The sequence below is a fragment of the Schistocerca cancellata genome, chromosome 4 (genome assembly GCF_023864275.1).
Source record: "Schistocerca cancellata isolate TAMUIC-IGC-003103 chromosome 4, iqSchCanc2.1, whole genome shotgun sequence".
In the NCBI taxonomy this organism is placed as follows: Eukaryota; Metazoa; Arthropoda; class Insecta; order Orthoptera; family Acrididae; genus Schistocerca; species Schistocerca cancellata.
Window position 1 is genome coordinate 419,888,600 of NC_064629.1, and position 22,134 is coordinate 419,910,733.

At 37.7% G+C, this 22,134-nt stretch overlaps 1 protein-coding gene across 1 annotated transcript in view; it reads left to right on the plus strand.

Annotated features, from left to right (window-relative positions):
• LOC126183408 (calcium-dependent secretion activator-like) overlaps positions 1-22,134 on the plus strand; it is a 1,473,721-nt gene that overhangs the window by 1,350,275 nt on the left and 101,312 nt on the right. Inside the window, exon 31 of the mRNA XM_049925356.1 lies at positions 823-927. Within this exon, the coding sequence (XP_049781313.1) occupies positions 823-927 (105 nt within the window). The remainder of the gene's footprint in view (positions 1-822; positions 928-22,134) is intronic.

Consider the following 22,134-nt stretch of genomic DNA (forward strand, 5'->3'; position numbering starts at 1 on the left):
TGTATGGATCTTATCATATTATTAGACCATAGATGCATGACCATAGACACACACACACACACACACACACACACACACACACACACACACACACACACACACACACACAGGGTAGTAGGGTATAAGTTCAGATATTTTTATTGGTGCCTGTGGACAGTGTACTGAACATCACAGTAGAATTTACATCATTTGCAGACTAAGAATTATAGCAATTAGGAGTAGTGTGTTCTTAGGTTGGTTAGTACTTACAAGTACATACGGCATTAACATTTATTTTCCCCTGGGCAGCAAGCCAGGTGTTGAAGTGTGGGCATGTGGATACAAAATGGTTAGTCTTTATGGGCAGTCATAGTCCACTTAGCGGTGCAGTTATGACCATGCAGAAAACATCAGGTAGTAAATTATGTGATCTGTTTGCGAGAAGACTGTCAGAAGCAGAGGAGAAACAACAAGCACACTGGAGTGGGTACATGTTAAGATACCAATGATCACAATATCTGCATTTATACCCCTAACATTCTGTGTGTGTGTGTGTGTGTGTGTGTGTGTGTGTGTGTGTGTGTGTGTGTGGGCATGCATGTGCACACTGTTAAGAGCAACACAGATATGAATAGTTAAGATGTAATGCATAAAACTTTACAGTTATTTAATAACTCAGTAAATCATATAATATGTTTCATTTTAGGAGTGTCTGATACCAAAACATTAAATTTTCAAAAGGCTGTATCAGAAAAGTAGATGTTATTGTATATTTTAGAGTTCCTGGACTTACTGTTTTTATGCTTGTGTACATGTAATTATTTTCTTCTTTTCATTTTACAGCAATGGTACACAGCACAAATTCAGCTGTTGTGTAACTGGCTTTCAGAGAGACTAGATCACTCTTTGCATCTTTATCAGTGCACATGCCTTGCTCACATAATTAAGGTATGTTATTAGAGTATTGAAACGCTTTAAAATGTTCTTTTCAGTGTGTGGATGTGTGTGACTGCCTCACAAAGTTGTCTGTACCTCTAGAGGATTAATCAATGTTACTTCTGAAACTAACTTTTACAAGATTCCATTTAATTTAACAGTATATGTGTGTGTTATTGTCAAAAGTACAATCCTATGGGTATCAAGTGAAATTTGTGACTGCACTGAGGTCTTTTTGGTAGGCAGGATTTGGCATGTTATCTTGGATGGAGAGTCATCAGCAGATGTAGGTCAGGTGTGCTCCAGGGAAGTGTGTTAAGGCCCTTGCTGTTCATATTGTATAGCAATGATCTTGCAGACAATACTAATAGTAAAATCAGGTTTTTAGCAGATGATACAGTTATATATAATGAAGTACTGTCTGAAAGAAACTCATTGATATACAGTCAGATCTTGATAAGATTTAAAAGTGGTGCAGAGATTGGCAACTTCCTCTAAATGTTCAGAAATGTAAAATTTAACACTTCATAAAAGAAAAATGTTGTATCCTATGACTATAATATCAATGAATCACTGTTGGAATCAGCCAACTCATACAGTTGTCTGTGTGTAACTCTTTTTGGGGATATCAAATGGAATGCTCACATAGTTTCCGTCGTGGGTAAAGCAGATGGTAGGCTTAAGTTTATTGGTAGAATACTGGGGAAGAGCAATCAATCTACAAAAGAGATTGCTTACAAATCAGTCATGTGACCAGTTCTAGAATACCAGATAGGACCAATATACAGAGAAGGGCAGCACAAATCATCACCAGTTTGTGAATTGTGTTTTATTCACCTCATGATGTACATTTGCAATCCATGTGGTTTGTGTACAGGAGCTATGTCAAAAATTAATAATACAATTGCAATGATTGTTACACTGATAAATAATAGCACTAAAATAAATAATAACACTATAATAATATTTCTTGGAGTATGTAACACATTGTATACCAGCTCAAATTTCCAGTTTGTCCTATGTGAATTTCTTCCACTGAGTAATAACATTTCAGTGTAAATGCCTCATATAACTTACTTTTAAGTGGATGTAAATTCATCTGCTTTAACATGTTCCCTTTTAATTTATTACAAATTTTCATTCCCATGTATTGAGGTCCCTGGGCATACACTCTGAGGCAGTGGGTGGGAAGCATGAAATTTTCTTTGTTTCTAGTACCATGTGAATGGACAAGATGGTTTATCTTAAATAATTCACGTCTGGTGTACAAAAATATAATACCCTCACATATGCATAGAAATGGGAGAGTTAATATTTTAAGTTTTCTAAATAATGGTTGACATGGGTCTTTATGATTTGCAGTGCACATATTTCGAACATTTCTGTATTTTTAGTATCCGCCCTATGTTTATTGAATTACCTCAGAAACCAGTACCATACCTAATAATGGATTCAAAGTAACTTTTATAGGCTACTTTTCATGTGTCCATGTCAGTTACAGTTGATAACATTTCCACTGTAAATGCAAAGCTGCTCAGTTTGTTTGCCAGTTTTTCAGTGAGTGCCTGCCAGCTCAAGTTTTTAACTTCATTTAAACCTAATAATTTGACCTAGTCAACTTGTTCTATATCTTGGTTGTTGTGAACAATCTTAATCTGCACACAATTTCACTGTTTGGTTTTGAATTGCATCATGTGCCTTAGACATGTTTAGATTCAATCCGTTTAGCTGAAGCTAAGTTTCTAAGGTACTGAGGGTACTGATCACAGATTTGCGAATTTTAACTGAATCCTGATTTTAAACTAAGACAGACGTATCATCTGTGAACAGAGCTGATGGGGAGCCGATATTTAATGGTAAGTCATTAACATAGAAGAGAAATAGGACTGGGTCTAATATAGAGCCTTGTGGAACACTCTGACGTATTTTTTTTTTTTTCCGGTCAGAAAAATAATATGCGCCATTTAAAGAGATGCTAATGCTCTGCTTTCTGTTTGATAAGTAGGTTTTAAGTCATTGTAGGGCACTGCTGCTAATGCCATACTTTTCAAGTTTGTAAACAAGCAGTGTGTGGTTCACAGAATCAAACACCTTTGTGAGGTCACAGATAATTCCTGTCACCTGATTTCCCTTGTATAATTTCCTCAGTGAAACTGTTCACAGCATCTATGGTGTTTTTCCGCTGCTAAAACTAAATTGATTGTATAGAATAACAGAATATTTTGCGATGAAGTTTTGGATTTGAGCAACAAGCAAGTTATTCAAATATTGTAGGTATGACTGGGAGATTTGACATAGGATGATAATTTCTCATGATATCTCTTTACCCCTTCTTGAAGAGTGGTTTGACTTTAGCATATTTTAGTGCCTCTGGGAAACAGTCCTCTTCAAAACATTGATTTATTATTTGAGCTAGTTGGTTTGCAATTTTATTGTGTACCACTTTAACAACTTTTCTGGGTATTCCATCGGAACATGCAGATTTTTTGTTTCTTAATGTTAGAATAGCATTTTTTACATCCTCCACAGAAACTTTTAAAAATTTTGTAAAGTTTTCAGAGTTTTCACTTAGGCCAACAGGATTTATGTTGCTGTGGTAATCTGTTACATCTACATCAGACTTTCCTACATTTAGAAATAATTCATTAAAGTAATCTGTTATTTGAGTAGGACTTACAGTAGTATTTCCTTCAATGAAAATTTTTGAAATTTCTGAGTTACAGACTTAACACCTAACTCAGATTTAATGACTGAGCACACAGCCTTTGTCTTATTTTTATGATTTAAAATTACCCTATTATTTTCCAGTTGTTTTGCTGCCTTGACACTATTTTAAATATGAAATTAATATCTTTATTACATTTTATTTCTCTGTGGAGTTGTCTTTTCCTTAAACTGGAAATTTTTGTGCCCTGTGGAATCCACTTTAATTCATTTGTCATTCTATTGCTCAATGAACAATGCACAATAATCTGAAATACCTAGATCTAGACAAAATGTATACACATCATATACATAATTAGTGAGAATATTGTCAATACAGGTTACTGACTGGCCATTAGCTCTGGTAGATTCCAAGAAATTCAATTTTAAACAATATTCCTTTACTAAGTCAGTGAATCTTGAAGCATAGCTACCATCACATGTGATATTAATATTAAAATCAGCAGCTACAATTTTTTTTTATTTTTCTCTACAAAGGCTCTAGCATAATTAGAAGCTTAAACAAGAACAGTTCTTTTGTTGACATCTCTGAAATTCTGTATATTGAGATTATAATAACATTTTCTAGTGAGTCCACTATTTCTACACAACAGCTCTCAAACACATATTCTTCATTTAAATAATTAAAACAATTTCTGGTCTCATAATTTATATCACTGTGTAGAAGTGTACATGAGCTTCCACATGACTTCTTTCTTCTGCTGAAGATACTTGCTAAGCTAAAGTTCCCTATTTCATTTAAAATTTTGACTGTGTCCTCAATAAATCAGTGCTTATTTAAACAAACAACTTTAATATTTCCACATTCTGACACAATGATTTCCAATTCATCTATTTTGGAGCTTATATTGTTTGAAGCATCAGTATGTGTTATCTGTTCAGTCCATGAGAGAGTGTCACAGGGATACTGATGGAACTGGACTGGAAGATTCTTGAAGATAGATGTGAACTATCACAAAAAAATCTATTAATAAAGTTTCAAGAACAGGCTTTCAATTATTACTCTAGGAATGTACAAGAATCCCCTGTGTTGCTCACATAGGGATTGTGAGGATAAGATGAGAATAATTACTGCGCACACAGAGGCTTTCAGACAACCTTTCTTCCAGCACTCCAAACATTAATGGAACAGGAAGAAATCCTAATAACTGGTACAATAGGATGTACCCCCTGCCATGTATCGCACAGTCATTTGCAGAGTATAGATGTAGATGCAGTTACATAAGTAACCATTGTCTGAAGCAGCACAAATGTAGCACTTAACTGCAACACTAGTCTTCATAATATCAAAATTTAGTTTGCAAGTATTGTCAATAAAATTTATTCCTGTCTTGGCAGGAAACAAACACTTAAATAAACATAAAGCAGCTTCTCTCACACATAGGATGGGATAAAACTGATTTTGGACAGTACCAGACCATACTATACCCTCAATATGTCAGTGAAAATACATGTTCAAAGCTGGTGATAGCGTAAAAGATTGTCAGAAATTGTACTAAATGCTCCCTCCAAAAATTATTTTGTGCCATTAATTCAGGAGCCCTCAAAAAATTTTTATATGTTTGCAAAAACAAAAATTATCTCTTAGCAACAAACAATCCAAAATACGGAGCATCGTGATGGATTAGTGATCACAAGATTGTTGTAGTGATACCGAACACTGCAACATCCATATCCACTGAAAGTAAACAAAAAATCTACCATAAAAAAAGATAAAAATTCACTGGACATCTTCCAAGAAAGACAGTCTCCACTAGCTAAGTAAATGTACACCAGGTGTGGCCTGAATTCAAAGAAATAGTATCTGAGTATCTGTGGCAATTAATAGATTTATACCAAATAAATAAATACAAGATTGTACCAATCCCTCATGATACACGAAACACCTCAGAACACTGTTGCAGAAACAACAAAAAAAGCATGCCAAATTTAAAAGAATATAAAATCTCCAAGATTAATGATGGTGTACTGAAGCTCAAAACATTGTGTGGAGTTCAGTGTGACATGCTTTTAATAGCCTCCACAGCACAACTGTGTCTGGAAATCCAACTGAAAATGTCAATAGGTTCATCAGCAGCAAGACACACTCAGTACCTTCACTGCACAGTACCAATCATAATATTACCACAGAAATCACCACTAAAGCAGAGTTATTAAACAGTTCTCCCAAATTATTTCACCATATAAGATGAAGTAAATATTTGAGAATTCAAATGAAGAACAACTGGCAACATGACTAACTTAGCAGTAGATATCTACATTGTAACAAAGCATCTTAAAGCACTTAATAAGGCAAGTGTCCTGGTCCAGACAGCGTCACAGTTACGTTCATTTCATAGTGTGTTGATCCGTGTAACCGACATCAGTTTGCAGTAGAATATGGAGCATATACTTCATTCAAACATTATGAATTACCTCAAAGGTAATGGTCTATTGACACAGAGTCAGCATGGTTTCAGAAAATATCAATCTTGTGAAACACAACAAGCTCTTTATTTACACAAATTAATGAGTGCTGTGATGGGGGATCTCAGGTTGACTTCATGTTTCTGGACTGCCAGAAGGTTTTTGACCCCTTTCCTCACAAAAAACTTCTAATAAAACTGGTCTGTCCCGATAGCTGAGTGGTCAGCATGACGGATTGCCATCCTACAGACCCAGGTTCGATTCCCGGCTGGGTCAAAGATTTTCTCAGCTCAGGGAGGTGTTGTGTTGTGTTGTCTTCATCATCATTTCATCCCCATCTGGTGCACAGGTCGGCCAATGTGGCGTCAAATGTAATAAGACCTGCCCTGCCAGGGGCCTGCTGGCCAATGACACCAAACGCTCATTTCCACTTTTTTTTTCTAATAAAACTGTGTGCCTATGGAATATTGCTTTGGTTGTGTGACTATGTTCATGGTTTCCTGTGAGAAGGGGCAAAGTGTGTAGTAATTCATGGACAATCATTGAGGAAATCAAAAGTGATATCTGGCATCTCCCAACGAAGTGTTACAGGCCATCTGCTGTTTCTAATCTATATCTTACATTCAGGAGACTAACTGAGCAGCTATCTTAGATTGTTTGCAGATAATTCTGTGATATACCATTTATTAGAGTCATTATAAAATTTAAACCAATTGCAAAATGACTTAGGCACAATATCCCTAAGGTGTAAGAACTGGAAATTTCTCTGGATGAGGAAAAGTGTGAGTTCATCCACATGAGTACAAAGAGAAATCTGTTAAATTATAGATATGCAATAAAATACACAAATTTAAAATCTGTCAATTAAACTGATTACCTATAAACTATAGTTATGAACAACTTAAACTGGAGTAAGTACATAGATAAAGTCATGGGGAAGGTAAACCGAAGACTGTGTTCAATTGTCAGAACACTTAAGAAATAACAGAACACAGCATGTCATTCTCACTGGAGAGAAGTCTTACGAAGTAAGAGTGATTTCAGGTGAGCCACAGGGGAGTGTTGTAGAACTGTTGCTATTCACAATGTATATATATGACCTTGTGGATAACATCGGAAGTTCACAGAGGCTATTCGTGGATGATGCTGTAGTATATCGAGAGGTTGTAACAGTGGAAAACTGTACTGAAATGCAGGAGGATCTGCGATGAATTGACGCATGGTGCAAGGAATGGCAATTGAATATCAATGTAGACAAGTGTAATGTGCTGCGAATACATAGAAAGAAAGATCCTTCATCATTTAGCTACAATATAGCAGGTCAGCAACTGGAAGCAGTTAATTCCATAAATTATCTGGGAGTAGGCATTAGGAGTGATTTAAAATGGAATGACCATATAAAATTAACCATCGGTAAAGCAGATGCCAGACAGATTCATTGGAAGAATCCTAAGGAAATGCAGTCTAAAAACAAAGGAAGTAGGGTACAGTACGCTTGTTCGCCCACTGCTTGAATACTGCTCATCGGTGTGATATCCGTACCAGATAGGGTTGATAGAAGAGATAGAGAAGATCCAATGGAGAGCAGCGCACTTTGTTACAGGATCATTTCGTAATCACGGAAGCGTTACAGAGATGATAGATAAACTCCAGTGGAAGACTCTGCAAGAAAGACACTCAGTAGCTCGGTACAGGCTTTTGTTGAAGTTTCGAGAATATACCTTCACCGAGGAATCAAGCAGTATATTGCTCCTTCCTACATGTATCTCACAAGGAGACCATGAGAATAAAATCAGAAATTAGAACCCACACAGAGGTGTACCGACAATCTTTCTTGCCACGAACAATACGAGACTGGAATAGAAGGGAGAACCGATAGAGGTACTGAAGGTTCCCTGCGCCACACACAATCAGGTGGCTTGCAGAGTATGGATGTAGATGTAGATGTAGATGAAGCAGGTCTACTAAAGAGACTGCTTGCACTATGCTTGTCTGACCTCTGCTGGAGTACTACCATGTGGAATGGGATCATTACCAGATAGGATTGATGCAGGACATAGAAAAAGTCCAAAAAATGTAGCCTGTTTTGTGTTATCATGAAATAAGGGAGACGGCATTATCGATATCATCACCAAGATGGGGGTGGAAATCATTAAAACAAAGGTAAGTTTCATGGTGATGAGATCTTTTCACGAAATTTCAATCACTATATTTCTCTTCTGAACATGAAAATAGTTTACTGTTGCCAACCTACATAGGGATAAATGATCATCACAAGAAAATAAGAGAAATGAAAATTTGTACAAAATAACTTAAGTGCTAATTTTCCCAAGTGCTGTTAGACAGTGGAACAGTAGAGAAATAGTCTGATTGTGGTTCAAAGAATTGTCTGCGAGGCACTTGAATATGCATTGCACAGTAGTCATGTACACGTAGATGTAGGTAAATGTCAACAATATCAACAAAGTAGGTGCCAATTTGAAGAAGAGAAAACACTGATGTCTCTTCCTGTTACTGTGAAGAAAATTTTGACCTTTATCACTTGCCAATGACTATACTTGGTATAAACCAATATTGAAGAAACCAGTTGCATACAAATAGTGCTCCTTTATGTTTTAATTCATGTCAGGCATGGCTCCGATGTTTAATATGTCACAGATATGTATATGTAATACTTTAATGTAACAACAATAAACTGCTGAATTACCATAATAATTTAATAATAGAAAAATATAATGTATGCTGTTGGACCTGTCTAGTGATATGTCACCTCTGGTCTGTAGTGTCTGCTGCTGTGTCCGGACTATTTTCCCAGTCGCCACTCCCATTTCTATTTCCTATGGAATCTTGATGTTGTCTTCATTGTGTTTTCAGAAGCTCGAGAGCTGGATTTCAGATGGTGCTGAGGTGGCATCCAGGATCACGGCTGATGAGATTCTCCATGACCTTGACCTTGATGCATTATTTTATGACACTGTCCCACTGTCTTGGGGTCTGTGTCACGATCTTGGTGTCACTGTAGTTCACCAAGTAAGCTAGTTCTGGTCAGTGCTCCACTGTTTTCGATTTGGTTGCCTATCTATGTCTGGTATGCTTCAGGAGTTCTTTACACCTTGTGTCCACCATCCTGGTGGTCCGGCTGATGTGTGACATCCCACAATGGCATGGTATATTGTAAATACCTGCTTTCCATAGCCCCAGTTCATCCGTTACATTTCCCAGCAGTGCTCCAATTTTAGTAGGTGAGTGGAATATGCTTTTGATGTTGTGCTGCAAGAGAATTCTGCTGCTGATTTTGGCAGAGATTGGTTCAGCATATGGAAGATCTGTCACCCTCTTCATCTCTTCTTGTTCTTCTTCTGGATCCTTTGGTGGAGTGGCAAGGGGAAGTGCCTTCTGAATATCTCTGGAAGAGTATTCTTTATTCCAGAACACCAATTGTAAGTGTTCTACTTCCATGCCAAACTGTTGGATCTGTGCCCAATGGGCTAGAACCTGAGCATGCTGCTTTTCTGTGCCACATGGTAGCAACTATTGGTTTGTAGTTGTAAGTCAGTGTGAGTATGTCTGCAATACACACTAAGCCCAAAGGTGCCTTCTGCCTTCCTTTTGACTAGTACATCCAGGAATGGGAGTAGTCCATCGTTCTCCAGATCTATGGTGAATTTTATGCTAGGGAGACATGAATACAGATGATCCTGGAAATCATTGAGCTTTTCCCTGTGATGGGCCCAGAGGACAAATGTCATCCACATACCTAAAATACATTTTGGTTGATTGGTGGCTGATGTAAGTGCCTCATATTCCAATCTTTTCATAAACAGGTTGGGTAAGACTGGTGATAGAGGGCTGCCCATCAAAAAATTGGCCCCCATATAGGGAGTACTTCAAGATCAAAATGTGCCTCAATGTATCCAGAAGAACGTCACTGAATTTTCTGCGCTAAACCTAATTGAGTCATTCAGAGGAACCCAGGTGAACAGGGACACCACATTGAAATTGATCATAATGTCAGAGTCTTAAGAAATCTTCTGAGATCTGAATGTGGTACACACATTCACTCACATGTGGTGAAGCATGTTCTTCTGGTATGTAGCTGTGGGATAAGTAGCCATGCAAACGTTACTGACAATTGGTCACAGAGGTGCCCCACCTTTTTGAACTCTGAGCAGTCCATACAATCTGGGTGGCACTGGTGCTATAGGTCACAGCTTCTTTATGATCTTTTCCAGAAGGCCAGTCCCCTTCAGAAGAGCCCTGGTCTTTTTGTCCACTTTGTCTGTGGGGTCGCTTCCTACTGGTCTTTATGCTGGATCCTTGCGAAGCTGTCACACCTTTCTGTCATAGTCTGCCTTCTGTAGGGTGACTGTAGAGTTCCCCTTGTCTGCTGACATCATCAGAATGCTGTCATCCTCCTGGAGTTGCCAGCCTTGCACCACCTGAGATTTTTGATTTGGACAGCTTGGTCCTGCTGAGCACCCTGAATGTATCTCATCAAAATTCTTCACTACAAGGAAGTGTGTTGGCCACTTGCTCAGTGCACTGATGAAGGCAGTGACATGAATGTTCCTTGGGGGTCACTGTGAAGCTGAGATCATTGCTGAGTACTTTTAAGGTGGTTTCATTGAATTGCTTGCTACTCAGGTTGACCACCATGTGAATAAATGTGATCTCATTGAATTGCTTGCTACTCAGTTTGACTACCATGTGAATATCCCTGTTGTGCTGTGTCTTGTTGTTGAGGCCATCAAACTTGGCTAGTTGGCTTCCTGTTGATTTCTTCCTGGTGCATTCTGCTAGGGACCATGATGCAACATCATCCCAGTATTAACTGGTTAAGGAGATTGCTATAACAAGGTGGAGAAACGACGACTCCCTGGATGCCACATGTAGTCGGCGGCACAGGTTGTGCACTCTGTCCCTTACCAGCATGAGGCTCACTGGGTGTTTGATTCTATTTGCCTCCCTGGAACCGATCTGATGTTTGATCATGACAAATACTGGTACTACATCCCCCTCTTGGCATCTCAGCAGAAAACTGAGAGAACTCACCACCCTTCCTTTCATTTGTTGAAGGTTATCTAGCATTTCAATGTTTATCTCTCTGCCTGTGATACAGAAAGAAAAGGTTTAGGATATAATCCATTGTTAATTAAATCAAAGATGTACTTTCTCTCAACATAAACCAGAACAAAAATGATCAGATGGAACAAATACTGAATTTCTCTCCACTGGATTAGCACATGATTAGTACGGAGTCTTGTCAAACATTGTTATAGATATTGGAGACCTGTGAAGTTTTGACATATTATTTTGATTCTCTGTGCCACTTTTTTTAAGTATTCCTTGCAATGTGAGTGCATTTGTTTCACAATCACAGTCAGTTCAGTTCCCAGTTGAGCCAGTTTAAATGTGTATCTCTGAATAAAGTCCTGAGATATTTTTCCACATCCTGTAACCTATGTTGGTTTGTGTCCTTGATTTGATGCACAGATGTAACAGTCATCAATTGAATATGAGCATGCCTCTTTTTTATCAGCTAACTTGCATGATACTTTGTTATTGAAATACTAAATGATACAAAAGAACAGAAACAGTTTCCTGAGACACACCTTCAGCACCACAAAATATCTCATTAAATATTTATTTATTTATTAGCCATTAGAGTTAATAAAATTGATACATGATGCATCATTACATATGGCTATTGAAACTACACGGTTTTATATATTTATGGTATTTGACACTTAATTCATTTATATACACAACTAAGTACAAAATAACAATGAAAACAATTAGTTATTGACAAAGTTATTTACTTGGATAAATAATAACAAATGTCATGTGACTATGGCCTCCTGTTGGGTAGATTGTTTGCTGGGTGCAAGTCTTTTGATTTGACACCACTTTGGTGACTTGTGCGTCGATGGGGAAGAAATGATGATGCTTAGGACAACATAACACACAGTCCCTGAGCTGAGAAAATCTCTGACCCAGGATTCAGGGCCCTCAGTATTGACATTCTGTCGCACTGACCACTCAGCTAACGGGGGCGGACATTTGGATAGATAAAAAATGTACTCACCATGTGGTAGTAGAACACACACATAAAAGACGGTTGTAAGTTGCAAGCTCTCAGAACCAGTGGCTCCTTCTTCAGGAAAGTTTTGCTTCTTATCCTGTACAGTAAGTCTACCCTGACCCATAGATCTGGGTAACTTTCCCTAAATTTACCCCTTTTCCTAGACCTCTCCAGTCATTTTCCTTCACCCCTCTTCCTTCCCCTTCAACCCTTCTGCCTGAAGAAGGAGCCATTGGCTCTGAAAGCTTACCAATTACAACCATCATTTATGTGTATGTTCTGCCACTGCTTGCTGAGTAGATTTTTATCCATCCAAATAAATAAGTACAAACTGCAGCACAATTTTCTTACAAGTCATGCGTATTTCCATTAAAGTAAATATACTGTTCATAACATTTTATTTCCATTTAAATTTTAATTTTATTAGTTTCGTACATGTGAGACTTTTTTCGTGGGCTCTCACAGTGATCAAAATATTTATTTAAGGAATAAAACAATATTCTCCCATTCTATTTGCCTAACAATGTGACTAAGGATATTTGTTTTATCTATCTGGATAACAGTGTTTTGAAGGACATTGGAAATTCATAAAATTTCTTCTCAAACAATGTTTCTACTTGGTAAATGACTATGTAGGTCAGTAAACTTTTCTGAGGATGTTTATATTAAGGCAAAACTGAAAATACTGTCTCTAGCCCCTAAACATTTTGTTATATTAGCATATGTAATATACAGCTGTTGTGTCATGTAAAATCTCTACTTAATTATTGTAGTATGCATAAGAACTTGCTGCCTAATGAGAACAAAAGTAAAACCCTGTGGAAAACAAACTATTGAGTAATAACACCACAAGCTTATGTCTATATAAAGTTGTTTTACTGTGTATTCTATGATTTTGTATTATTCTCTGTTCCTGCATATTTTATAGCATTATATATTTTTGTCTGTACTTTTTCATTAAAATATCTGTATGAACCATGGACCTTGCCGCTGGTGGGGGGGCTTGCGTGCCTCAGTGATACAGATGGACGTACCGTAGGTGCCACTACAACGGAGGGGTATCTGTTGAGAGGCCAGACAAACGTGTGGTTCCTGAAGAGGGGCAGCAGCCTTTTCAGTAGTTGCAGGGGCAACGGTCTGGATGACTGACTGATCTGGCCTTGTAACAATAACCAAAACAGCCTTGCTGTGCTGGTACTGCGAACGGCTGAAAGCAAGGGGAAACTACAGCCATAATTTTTCCCGAGGGCATGCAGCTTTACTGTATGGCTTAATGATGATGGCGTCCTCTTGGGTAAAATATTCCAGAGGTAAAATAGTCCCCCATTCGGATCTCCGGGCGGGGACTACTCAGGAGGACGTCATTATCAGGAGAAAGAAAACTGGCGTTCTATGGATTGGAGCATGGAATGTCAGATCCCTTAATCGAGCAGGAAGGTTAGAAAATTTAAAAAGGGAAATGGATAGGTTAAAGTTAGATATAATGGGAATTAGTGAAGTTCGGTGGCAGGAGGAACAAGACTTTTGGTCAGGTGAATACAGGGTTATAAATACAAAATCAAATAGGGGTAATGCAGGAGTAGGTTTAATAATGAATAAAAAAATAAGAGTGTGGGTAAGCTACTACAAACAGCATAGTGAACGCATTATTGTGGCCAAGATAGACACGAAGCCCACGCCTACTACAGTAGTACAAGTTTATAAGCTAACTACCTCTGCAGATGATGAAGAAATTGATGAAATGTATGATGAAATAAAAGAAATTATTCAGATAGTGAAGGGAGATGAAAATTTAATAGTCATGGGTGACTGGAATTCAAGTGTAGGAAAAGGGAGAGAAGGAAACATAGTAGGTGAATATGGATTGGGGGAAAGAAATGAAAGAGGAAGCCGTCTGGTAGAATTTTGCACAGAGCATAACTTAATCATAGCTAACACTTGGTTCAAGAATCATAAAAGAAGGTTGTATACATGGAAGAATCCCGGAGATACTAAAAGCTATCAGATAGATTATATAATGGTAAGACAGAGATTTAGGCACTAGGTTTTAAATTGTAAGACATTTCCAGGGGCAGATGTGGACTCTGACCACAATCTATTGGCTATGAACTGCAGATTAAAATTGAAGAAACTGCAAAAAGGTGGGAATTTAAGGAGATGGGACCTGGATAAACTAACTAAACCTGAGGTTGTGCAGAGTTTCAGGGAGAGCATAAGGGAACAATTGACAGCAGTGGGGGAAAGAAGTACAGTAGAAGAAGAATGGGTAGCTCTGAGGGATGAAATAGTGAAGGCAGCAGAGGATCAAATAGGTAAAAAGACGAGGGCTAGTAGAAATCCTTGGGTAACAGAAGAAATATTGAATTTAATTGATGAAAGGAGGAAAAATAAAAACACAGTAAATGAAGCAGGTAAAAAGGAATACAAAGGTCTCAAAAATGAGATCGGCAGGAAGTGCAAAATGGCTAAGCAGGGATGGCTAGAGGACAAATGTAAGGATGTAGAGGCTTATCTCACTAGGGTTAAGATAGATACTGCCTACAGGAAAATTAAAGAGACCTTTGGAGAAAAGAGAACCACTTGTATGAATATCAAGAGCTCAGATGGAAACCCAGTCCTGACCAAAGAAGGGAAAGCAGAAAGGTGGAAGGAGTATGTAGAGGGTCTATACAAGGGTGATGTACTTGAGGACAATATTATATAAATGGAAGAGGATGTAGATGAAGATGAAATGGGAGATACGATACTGCGTGAAGAGTTTGACAGAGCACTGAAAGCCTGAGCCAAAACAAGGCCCCGGGAGTAGACAACATTCCATTAGAACTACTGACAGCCTTGGGAGAGCCAGTCCTGACAAAACTCTACCATCTGGTGAGCAAGATGTATGAGACAGGCGAAGTACCCTCAGACTTCAAGAAGAATATAATAATTCCAGTCTCAAAGGAAGCAGGTGTTGACAGATGTGAAAATTGCCTAACTATCAGTTTAATAAGTCACAGCTGCAAAATACTAACGTGAATTCTTTACAGACGAATGCAAAAACTGGTAGAAGCCAACCTTGGGGAAGATCAGTTTGGATTCGGTAGAAATACTGGAACACGTGAGGCACTACTGACCTTACGACTTATCTTAGAAGAAAGATTAAAGAAAGGCAAACCTACATTTCTAGCATTTGTAGACTTAGAGAAAGCTTTTGACAATGTTGACTGGAATACTCTCTTTCAAATTCTAAAGGTGGCAGGGGTAAAATACAGGGAGCAAAAGGCTATTTACAATTTGTACAGAAACCAGATGGCAGTTATAAGAGTCGAGGGGAATGAAAGGGAAGCAGTGGTTGGGAAGGGAGTGAGACAGGGTTGTAGCCTCTCCCCAATGTTATTCAATCTGTGTATTGAGCAAGCAGTGAAGGAAACAAAAGAAAAATTCAGAGTAGGTATTAAAATCCATGGAGAAGAAATAAAAACTTTGAGGTTTGCCGATGACATTGTAATCCTGCCAGAGACAGCAAAGGACTTGGAAGAGCAGTTGAATGGAATGGACAGTGTCTTGAAAGGAGGATATAAGATGAACATCAACAAAAGCAAAATGAGGATAATGGAATGTAATAGAATTAAGTCAGGTGATGCTGAGGGAATGAGATTAGGAAATGAGACACTTAAAGTAGTAAAGGAGTTTTGCTATTTCGGGAGCAAAATAACTGATGATGGTCGAAGTAGAGAAGATGTAAAATGTAGACTGGCAATGAGAAGGAAAGCGTTTCTGAAGAAGAGAAATTTGTTAAGTATAGATTTAAGTGTCATGAAGTCGTTTCTGAAAGTATTTGTATGGAGTGTAGCCATGTATGGAAGTGAAACATGGACAATAAATAGTTTGGACAGGAAGAGAATAGAAGCTTTTGAAATGTGGTGCTACAGAAGATGTGTGCTGAAGATTAGATGGGTAGATCACATAACTAATGAGGAGGTATTGAATAGAATTGGGGAGAAGAGGAGTTTGTGGCACAACTTGACGAGAAGAAGGGACCAGTTGGTAGGACATGTTCTGAGGCATCAAGGGATCACAAATTTAGCATTGGAGGGCAGCGTGGAGGGTAAAAATCGTAGAGGGAGACCAAGAGATGAATACACTAAGCAGATTCAGAAGGATGTAGGTTGCAGTAGGTACTGGGAGATGAAGAAGCTTGCACAGGATAGGGTAGCATGGACAGCTGCATCAAACCAGTCTCAGGACTGAAGACCACAACAACAACAACATCTGTATGTTCCATTTCCTTGAAATAATTTTCCATAAATTTACATGTACACTTGGATAATATCCATACAATATTTGTTATCTATGTATGGTTAAATTAAATAAATAAATAAAAACTGACTTGCAGTTTCTATAAAATATCATTTGTAAAGTTTCATTAATATTGATTCATGCAAACTGATAAAAGTGGAATCACAGTGTCTCATATCACTACATGTTCACATCATGCAACATGTCATACAATTAATTATTTAGCATGACAACCAGCCTCCTGGGTCACACTCCTCATGTAATCTGAATAGGTACAAGATTACCCCTAAGACTGAACTGCATATTGCTACACTGTGAGGTTCCTTTGGTTTGCTTTTTGTTGATTATTTGTTCTCTATGAGCAGAGGTTATATTCATTTAATGTGACTGTATAATTACCTTCCTGTGAAATGTCTATAATACAATCCATAGCCATGGTCCTATTATTAACAAATTTAGTGTAGGATTTGTTTGTATAATGTAATTTGTAAGAAATCAGTAGTAATGATGTTCAACTATCAGTTTGTATAAGGCCTATTTAGGGTAATTCATATTAAAATCATCACACAATATTGTTTTTTATTTATCTTTATGTGTGCTCACTTTAGTTAATGTAGCATCTAACTCCCTTATACATAACCTTGGACTACTGCCCGGTGACCTGTTAATATTGGTGTTAGTGTAACATTAGTTATTTATTACTATACCTATGGGTGAACACTCAAAGTTAATTTTTCTAGGTTAGGTCTATTCTGCATCACAAGTCTATGCAACAGCCATTTCTGCATATACATATAACCATGACCATGTTTACAAACTGGCCTACCAAAATTTGATGTTCATGTATCAGTCAGTAAGTTACAAAGAGAGACCTGCACCTGAAACCAGTGTTGAGTTGAACATTTAAAAGTCATTCTGTTTGAGGTACCTATTAGGACTACTTTATTGAAAAGTTCACATCTGTATCATGACAGTGCAGAATGGAGACAGATGCACTGGAAGTATTCAGCAACGAGTTCTCTTCAGATTTATATTCAATATAAATACACAACACTGCAACCAGACACTTTTTTGAAAAATACATTTTTTACAGTAACTAGTTTTCAGATCTTTTCAGGCTCATCTTCAGATGGGATTCATGGACATTACATGTTTTGCTTATTCCATTAACTGGTTTTTGAACTTCTTCAGGCTCCATCTGAAGATGAACATGAATATTTCGAAAAATAAACTGGTTGCAGTTTTTGTGTTTATATTCAATACATGGTCAAGGGTTCTACAACATCGCCAATGCACAAGATTAATTTTAAACCCATATTAATCCAAGGAATTTGTGGAAACAAATTCAACACTCTCACATCCTTCAGAATTTATCAGACCTGATATCAAAGCACTTTTATAAGAGTGTTCGGTTTACTCAATGTATGCTGCCACAAAGTACCACCATTCCCCATTCATATATGTATTAACAAAACCTATTACATTACAAATATGTTATTTTATGGCATGAATACCCATACACTGGACAGTGATAACCTTTGTACAATGATCTCTGTAATTCACCCACAACTGTTTTCATTACAATTTTCCAAAGGTATCTCTGTTAATATCTGCTGAGATACGTTAATTGCCATCTTAGTACAATAGGACAAATAACTTTGCTATGCCACAGATATATTCTTTATCCTTACCTAAACTAAATGAAGGAATGCGTGTTATTACTGTCATGATGGTCTTCAACACTTCAGCCTGACTGAGCAATCACAGAGAGTAGTAGGTATAAAGAGTTGATCTGCCACATTGTGATGGAGATCATTCATCTTAAAGTTTCTATATCTCTTTCTAAGGAGTTATGTGTGGAATTAAATGTTGCTGACCTCATGCCATGTGATGGCCAGCCTTCTGTTGATGACTGGGAGACATCTGGCAACATGCTTCCAATATTTCATTCATTTCCACAGAGTTGTTTATATGTTGTTTTACTAGAGCAGTGTAGGCATATATTACACCTCATTACACTGGAAGGTGAAGTGAGAGGTTTAATAGAACATGGATATACTCTTGGATTTCCTTACAGCATTACTTAATATGTTATACTGCTGTTTGTAATATCATAGACTTCCAGCTCTTAATCAGTCTGGCTATTTGTATGACCCTTTTTTGAAGTGGAAACACTCTGGTATCTACAGTGATAGCAGATTACTGATTGATGACTTTATTGCTATTGTTACACATAGTTATTCAGGTATACTTTAACTTTAGACTTGACTACTGGCTTGTTCTAAATTTCACTCAATTCTGCACCTTTTGTAGCTTCACTTGAAACCAGCCATTCTTTTATAATTAACCAACCTTGCTGAAATTTTTAAAGTGTTTTTGTACTGTAAATGCTGCTATGTTATGTAAAATTTATTCTTCTGACTGATGAGCAATAGGGTAGGCATGCATTCTTTAAACATTAGTTCATTGTCTGTAAACATTATTTATCTTGAATTACTTAAGTAGGAAAATTTAGGAGTAATAGTAAATAAAATTTAACCAACAGTACATCTGAACCCTTTTTTAAAATCCTTTATATGTTTACATTGATGTCTTCACAAGCTAATATCCTTTCTGTCTCTCTGCCAGTGGACACAATAATAAGTCAAAATTTTTCATGAACATTCCTTAAACACACAGTTGTAAACGGTATACTGTAAGAATGACAGGTATTCTTTTCTCCATTATTAGCTAAGCAGCATATGCCTCTATATCATCATTTATGAGTTTCTATCCCTGTTCCTATAGGTTATTCATTCAGCCAGATTACATAGACTTATTTCCAATTTTTAAGCTCCCCGAAATAAACTAACACTTTTTCACCCCCCAACATCTGTCAAAACATTTTTCTGAGACATGATGATTTCACTTTTCCCTTTATTCATAGGTGATGAATAGAAATTCAAGCCATTTAATTTTCTGTAAAACTGTAGGCTTGAATTCGGAACACACACATGCAAACACACACTCACACACACACACACACACACACACACACACACACACACACACACACACACACACACACACACATTTACACAGTCCCATTGCTGCCGGTTGGCTGTGATAAGGGGTTATTTCAGGTGGAATGAGTGAACAGAACAAAGAGATGGGGAGAATAAGGGAGGTCTAGAGGAAAGAGAGCTTATGGACTAAGTGGGAAAAGCACAAAAGAAATAGGATAGGAATATGGAACTGGTGAGCATGCCTTTTTATGAGTATAGGAAGTTTCATGTAGCTAATGATGAATTAAATGATTGTGTTTGGAGGGAGCTGGGAAGACAGAACAAAGGGAGACTGAGACTGAGGAGAGAAACATATGAGTGTTAAAATGAATTGAAGCTTTCAGACTATGCGTCACTGATCTCTTCCATCTGCTGAACCCTACAAAATTCTCTGCCACTATTCTACTCAGTACACAAAGAAATACAGGACACTGTTACCAAACTGTGTACTGGGAACCTTAACCCCACAGGACTTGCAGTCTTTTCAAAAGTCGACACTTTCAGCACCAAAGAAAATTTAATCATCATGGACTAATAAAATATCTACTCTTCATCATATAATCACTACAACAGAAACTCTTTTCTGTTATCAACCCCTATGACCAGTAATGAAAGCTAACACATGCATTGTCCACCTAATTACCCACTGATTACTTTCCAGGAATTCTTTTGTTTCAACCTGGTCTCATGTTCGTTTCCATGGTCCCTTCCCAAGTACAAAAATTCTCAGCAGAGGAAAAAGCAACCATCTACTGCCTTAAAAATAACCGAGACTTGGTCACTTTTTCTTCACGAAAAGCATCTATTATGCTATTATGGCCATTTTGAATCATAGTGATCATGAGACAGAAAGTAGCGCCCACTTTTCTGACTATTCCACCTGCCAGTCCTGTCACAGTTATCCCATCCTGGAAGTTAATAATAATTACCAGTATCTAAACCCATCCTAGAAGTCATGTCTTAATGCATCTTCATCCAGTCCCCAGCTATCCCCTGCATACAGACTTCCAAAAATCCATAAACCTAAACATCCAGGGCACCCCATTGTAACATTTTATCTATCCTCCCATGGAACGAATCCTGAGTCTTGATCATTAACAACTCCAGTCGATTCCCACAGTCTAGTAATTTCCTGTAACAAGGATATGAACTACTTCTTCTATTGCCTCTCATTCACCCACATCTCATTATTACCTAGATCCATGCTTGTCAATGTTGGCATCACCTTCACAGCCAACAACATTGCTGACAAACATGGCCTTGCCCTCATCAATCACTACCTCACACAGTATCTTGCTAACTCCAAACCCAGCACCTCATTTCCATACACATGACAGATGTTATTAAGTCTGCAGGCTTTCATGGCTTTTGTCACTGAAGTTAAAATCTTCTGGGTTCCTTCTAAATAATGTACATTTGGACCGCGCGACTGCTATGGTTGCAAGTTCGAATCCTGCCTCAGACATGGATGTGTGTGATGTCCTTAGGTTAGTTAGGTTTAAGTAGTTCTAAGGTCTAGGGGACTGATGACCTCAGATGTTAAGTCCCATAGTGTTTAGAGCCATTTGAACCATACATTTTGACCCCTCTGCTGGGATTTTCTTCAGGATCTTGTGCCATCTACTGTAGACTGTGCACTGTCAGAGGCCAGTGTCATATTCTCTAATAAAGGGAAGTTTTCTTGCACTTGTGCTGTAGAAGTAGGATTATTGGGTTAAATTCTTGTGGCTACCGTTGGAGGGCCATCGACGTTGGATAGAAAGAGAAGTATACCCACACTAGTACTGGAGAAGGGGGTTATTGGCTAAATCTCTCATGGCTACAATCAGTGGACCAATGTCCTTGGTTACAAATGGATTTTCCTGTAATTATTCTGGAAAAGAGTTATTGGTTAACCCATTGGCATGCAGTTTTTTGTTGACATCACGACATAGTAATGTACTTATTTTTCAGTGATTTTCCCCATTTTTACAGTAAGATACTAGAAGCTATATTAGGGCAGTCTGTTTATTGTACCTTCTGTGTTACACTGTGAAATATAATCATACGTAGTTTGTCTGAATGTGATGACGCTTAAAACACTTATCCACATGTAGGTAAATCTTGCACTTTTTGCAGAATGCTCCATGCTGTCCTGTGTCATAACAGACCTTACATCTTCTAGACAGTAGATGGCATTGCTTTTTTGTAAGTTGGAGTATTTTTGTGGAAAAATGTTTCTAGTACATTCCTTGTAGTCTTAATGGACTTGCTCCTTGGCTTAGCCATCCATGAATCCCATAATCAGGGAGTCTAATGTTTTTCCAAATTTGTTCTGCCAGACAGATGAAAATCTGTGAACTTCATTCTTCTTTTACTGGAGTTCATCAGTGTACTACACTTCCACTGAAAATTTCCATGTCTATCATATGAAAATATATCTTTTATATCCCTTCACATATCTTCTCATAAGACGATATGATGGTAAGCATTGATCGTGTGCATCAGCTCCACCCAGTCTTTTGTTGTACTTACAGATACAATCAGGTTTCAGATTAGTGTTCCAATTTTTTGCTGTTCTTGTCGATCATGAATGGTTGACAGGATGTGAGCTTGTTTTTTGTCAACCCATTTCACAGCTAGAACTTTATCTGCTGACACAAACGTCAGTTTGCCTTTTTGCAGCACTAAATTCTTGAACTG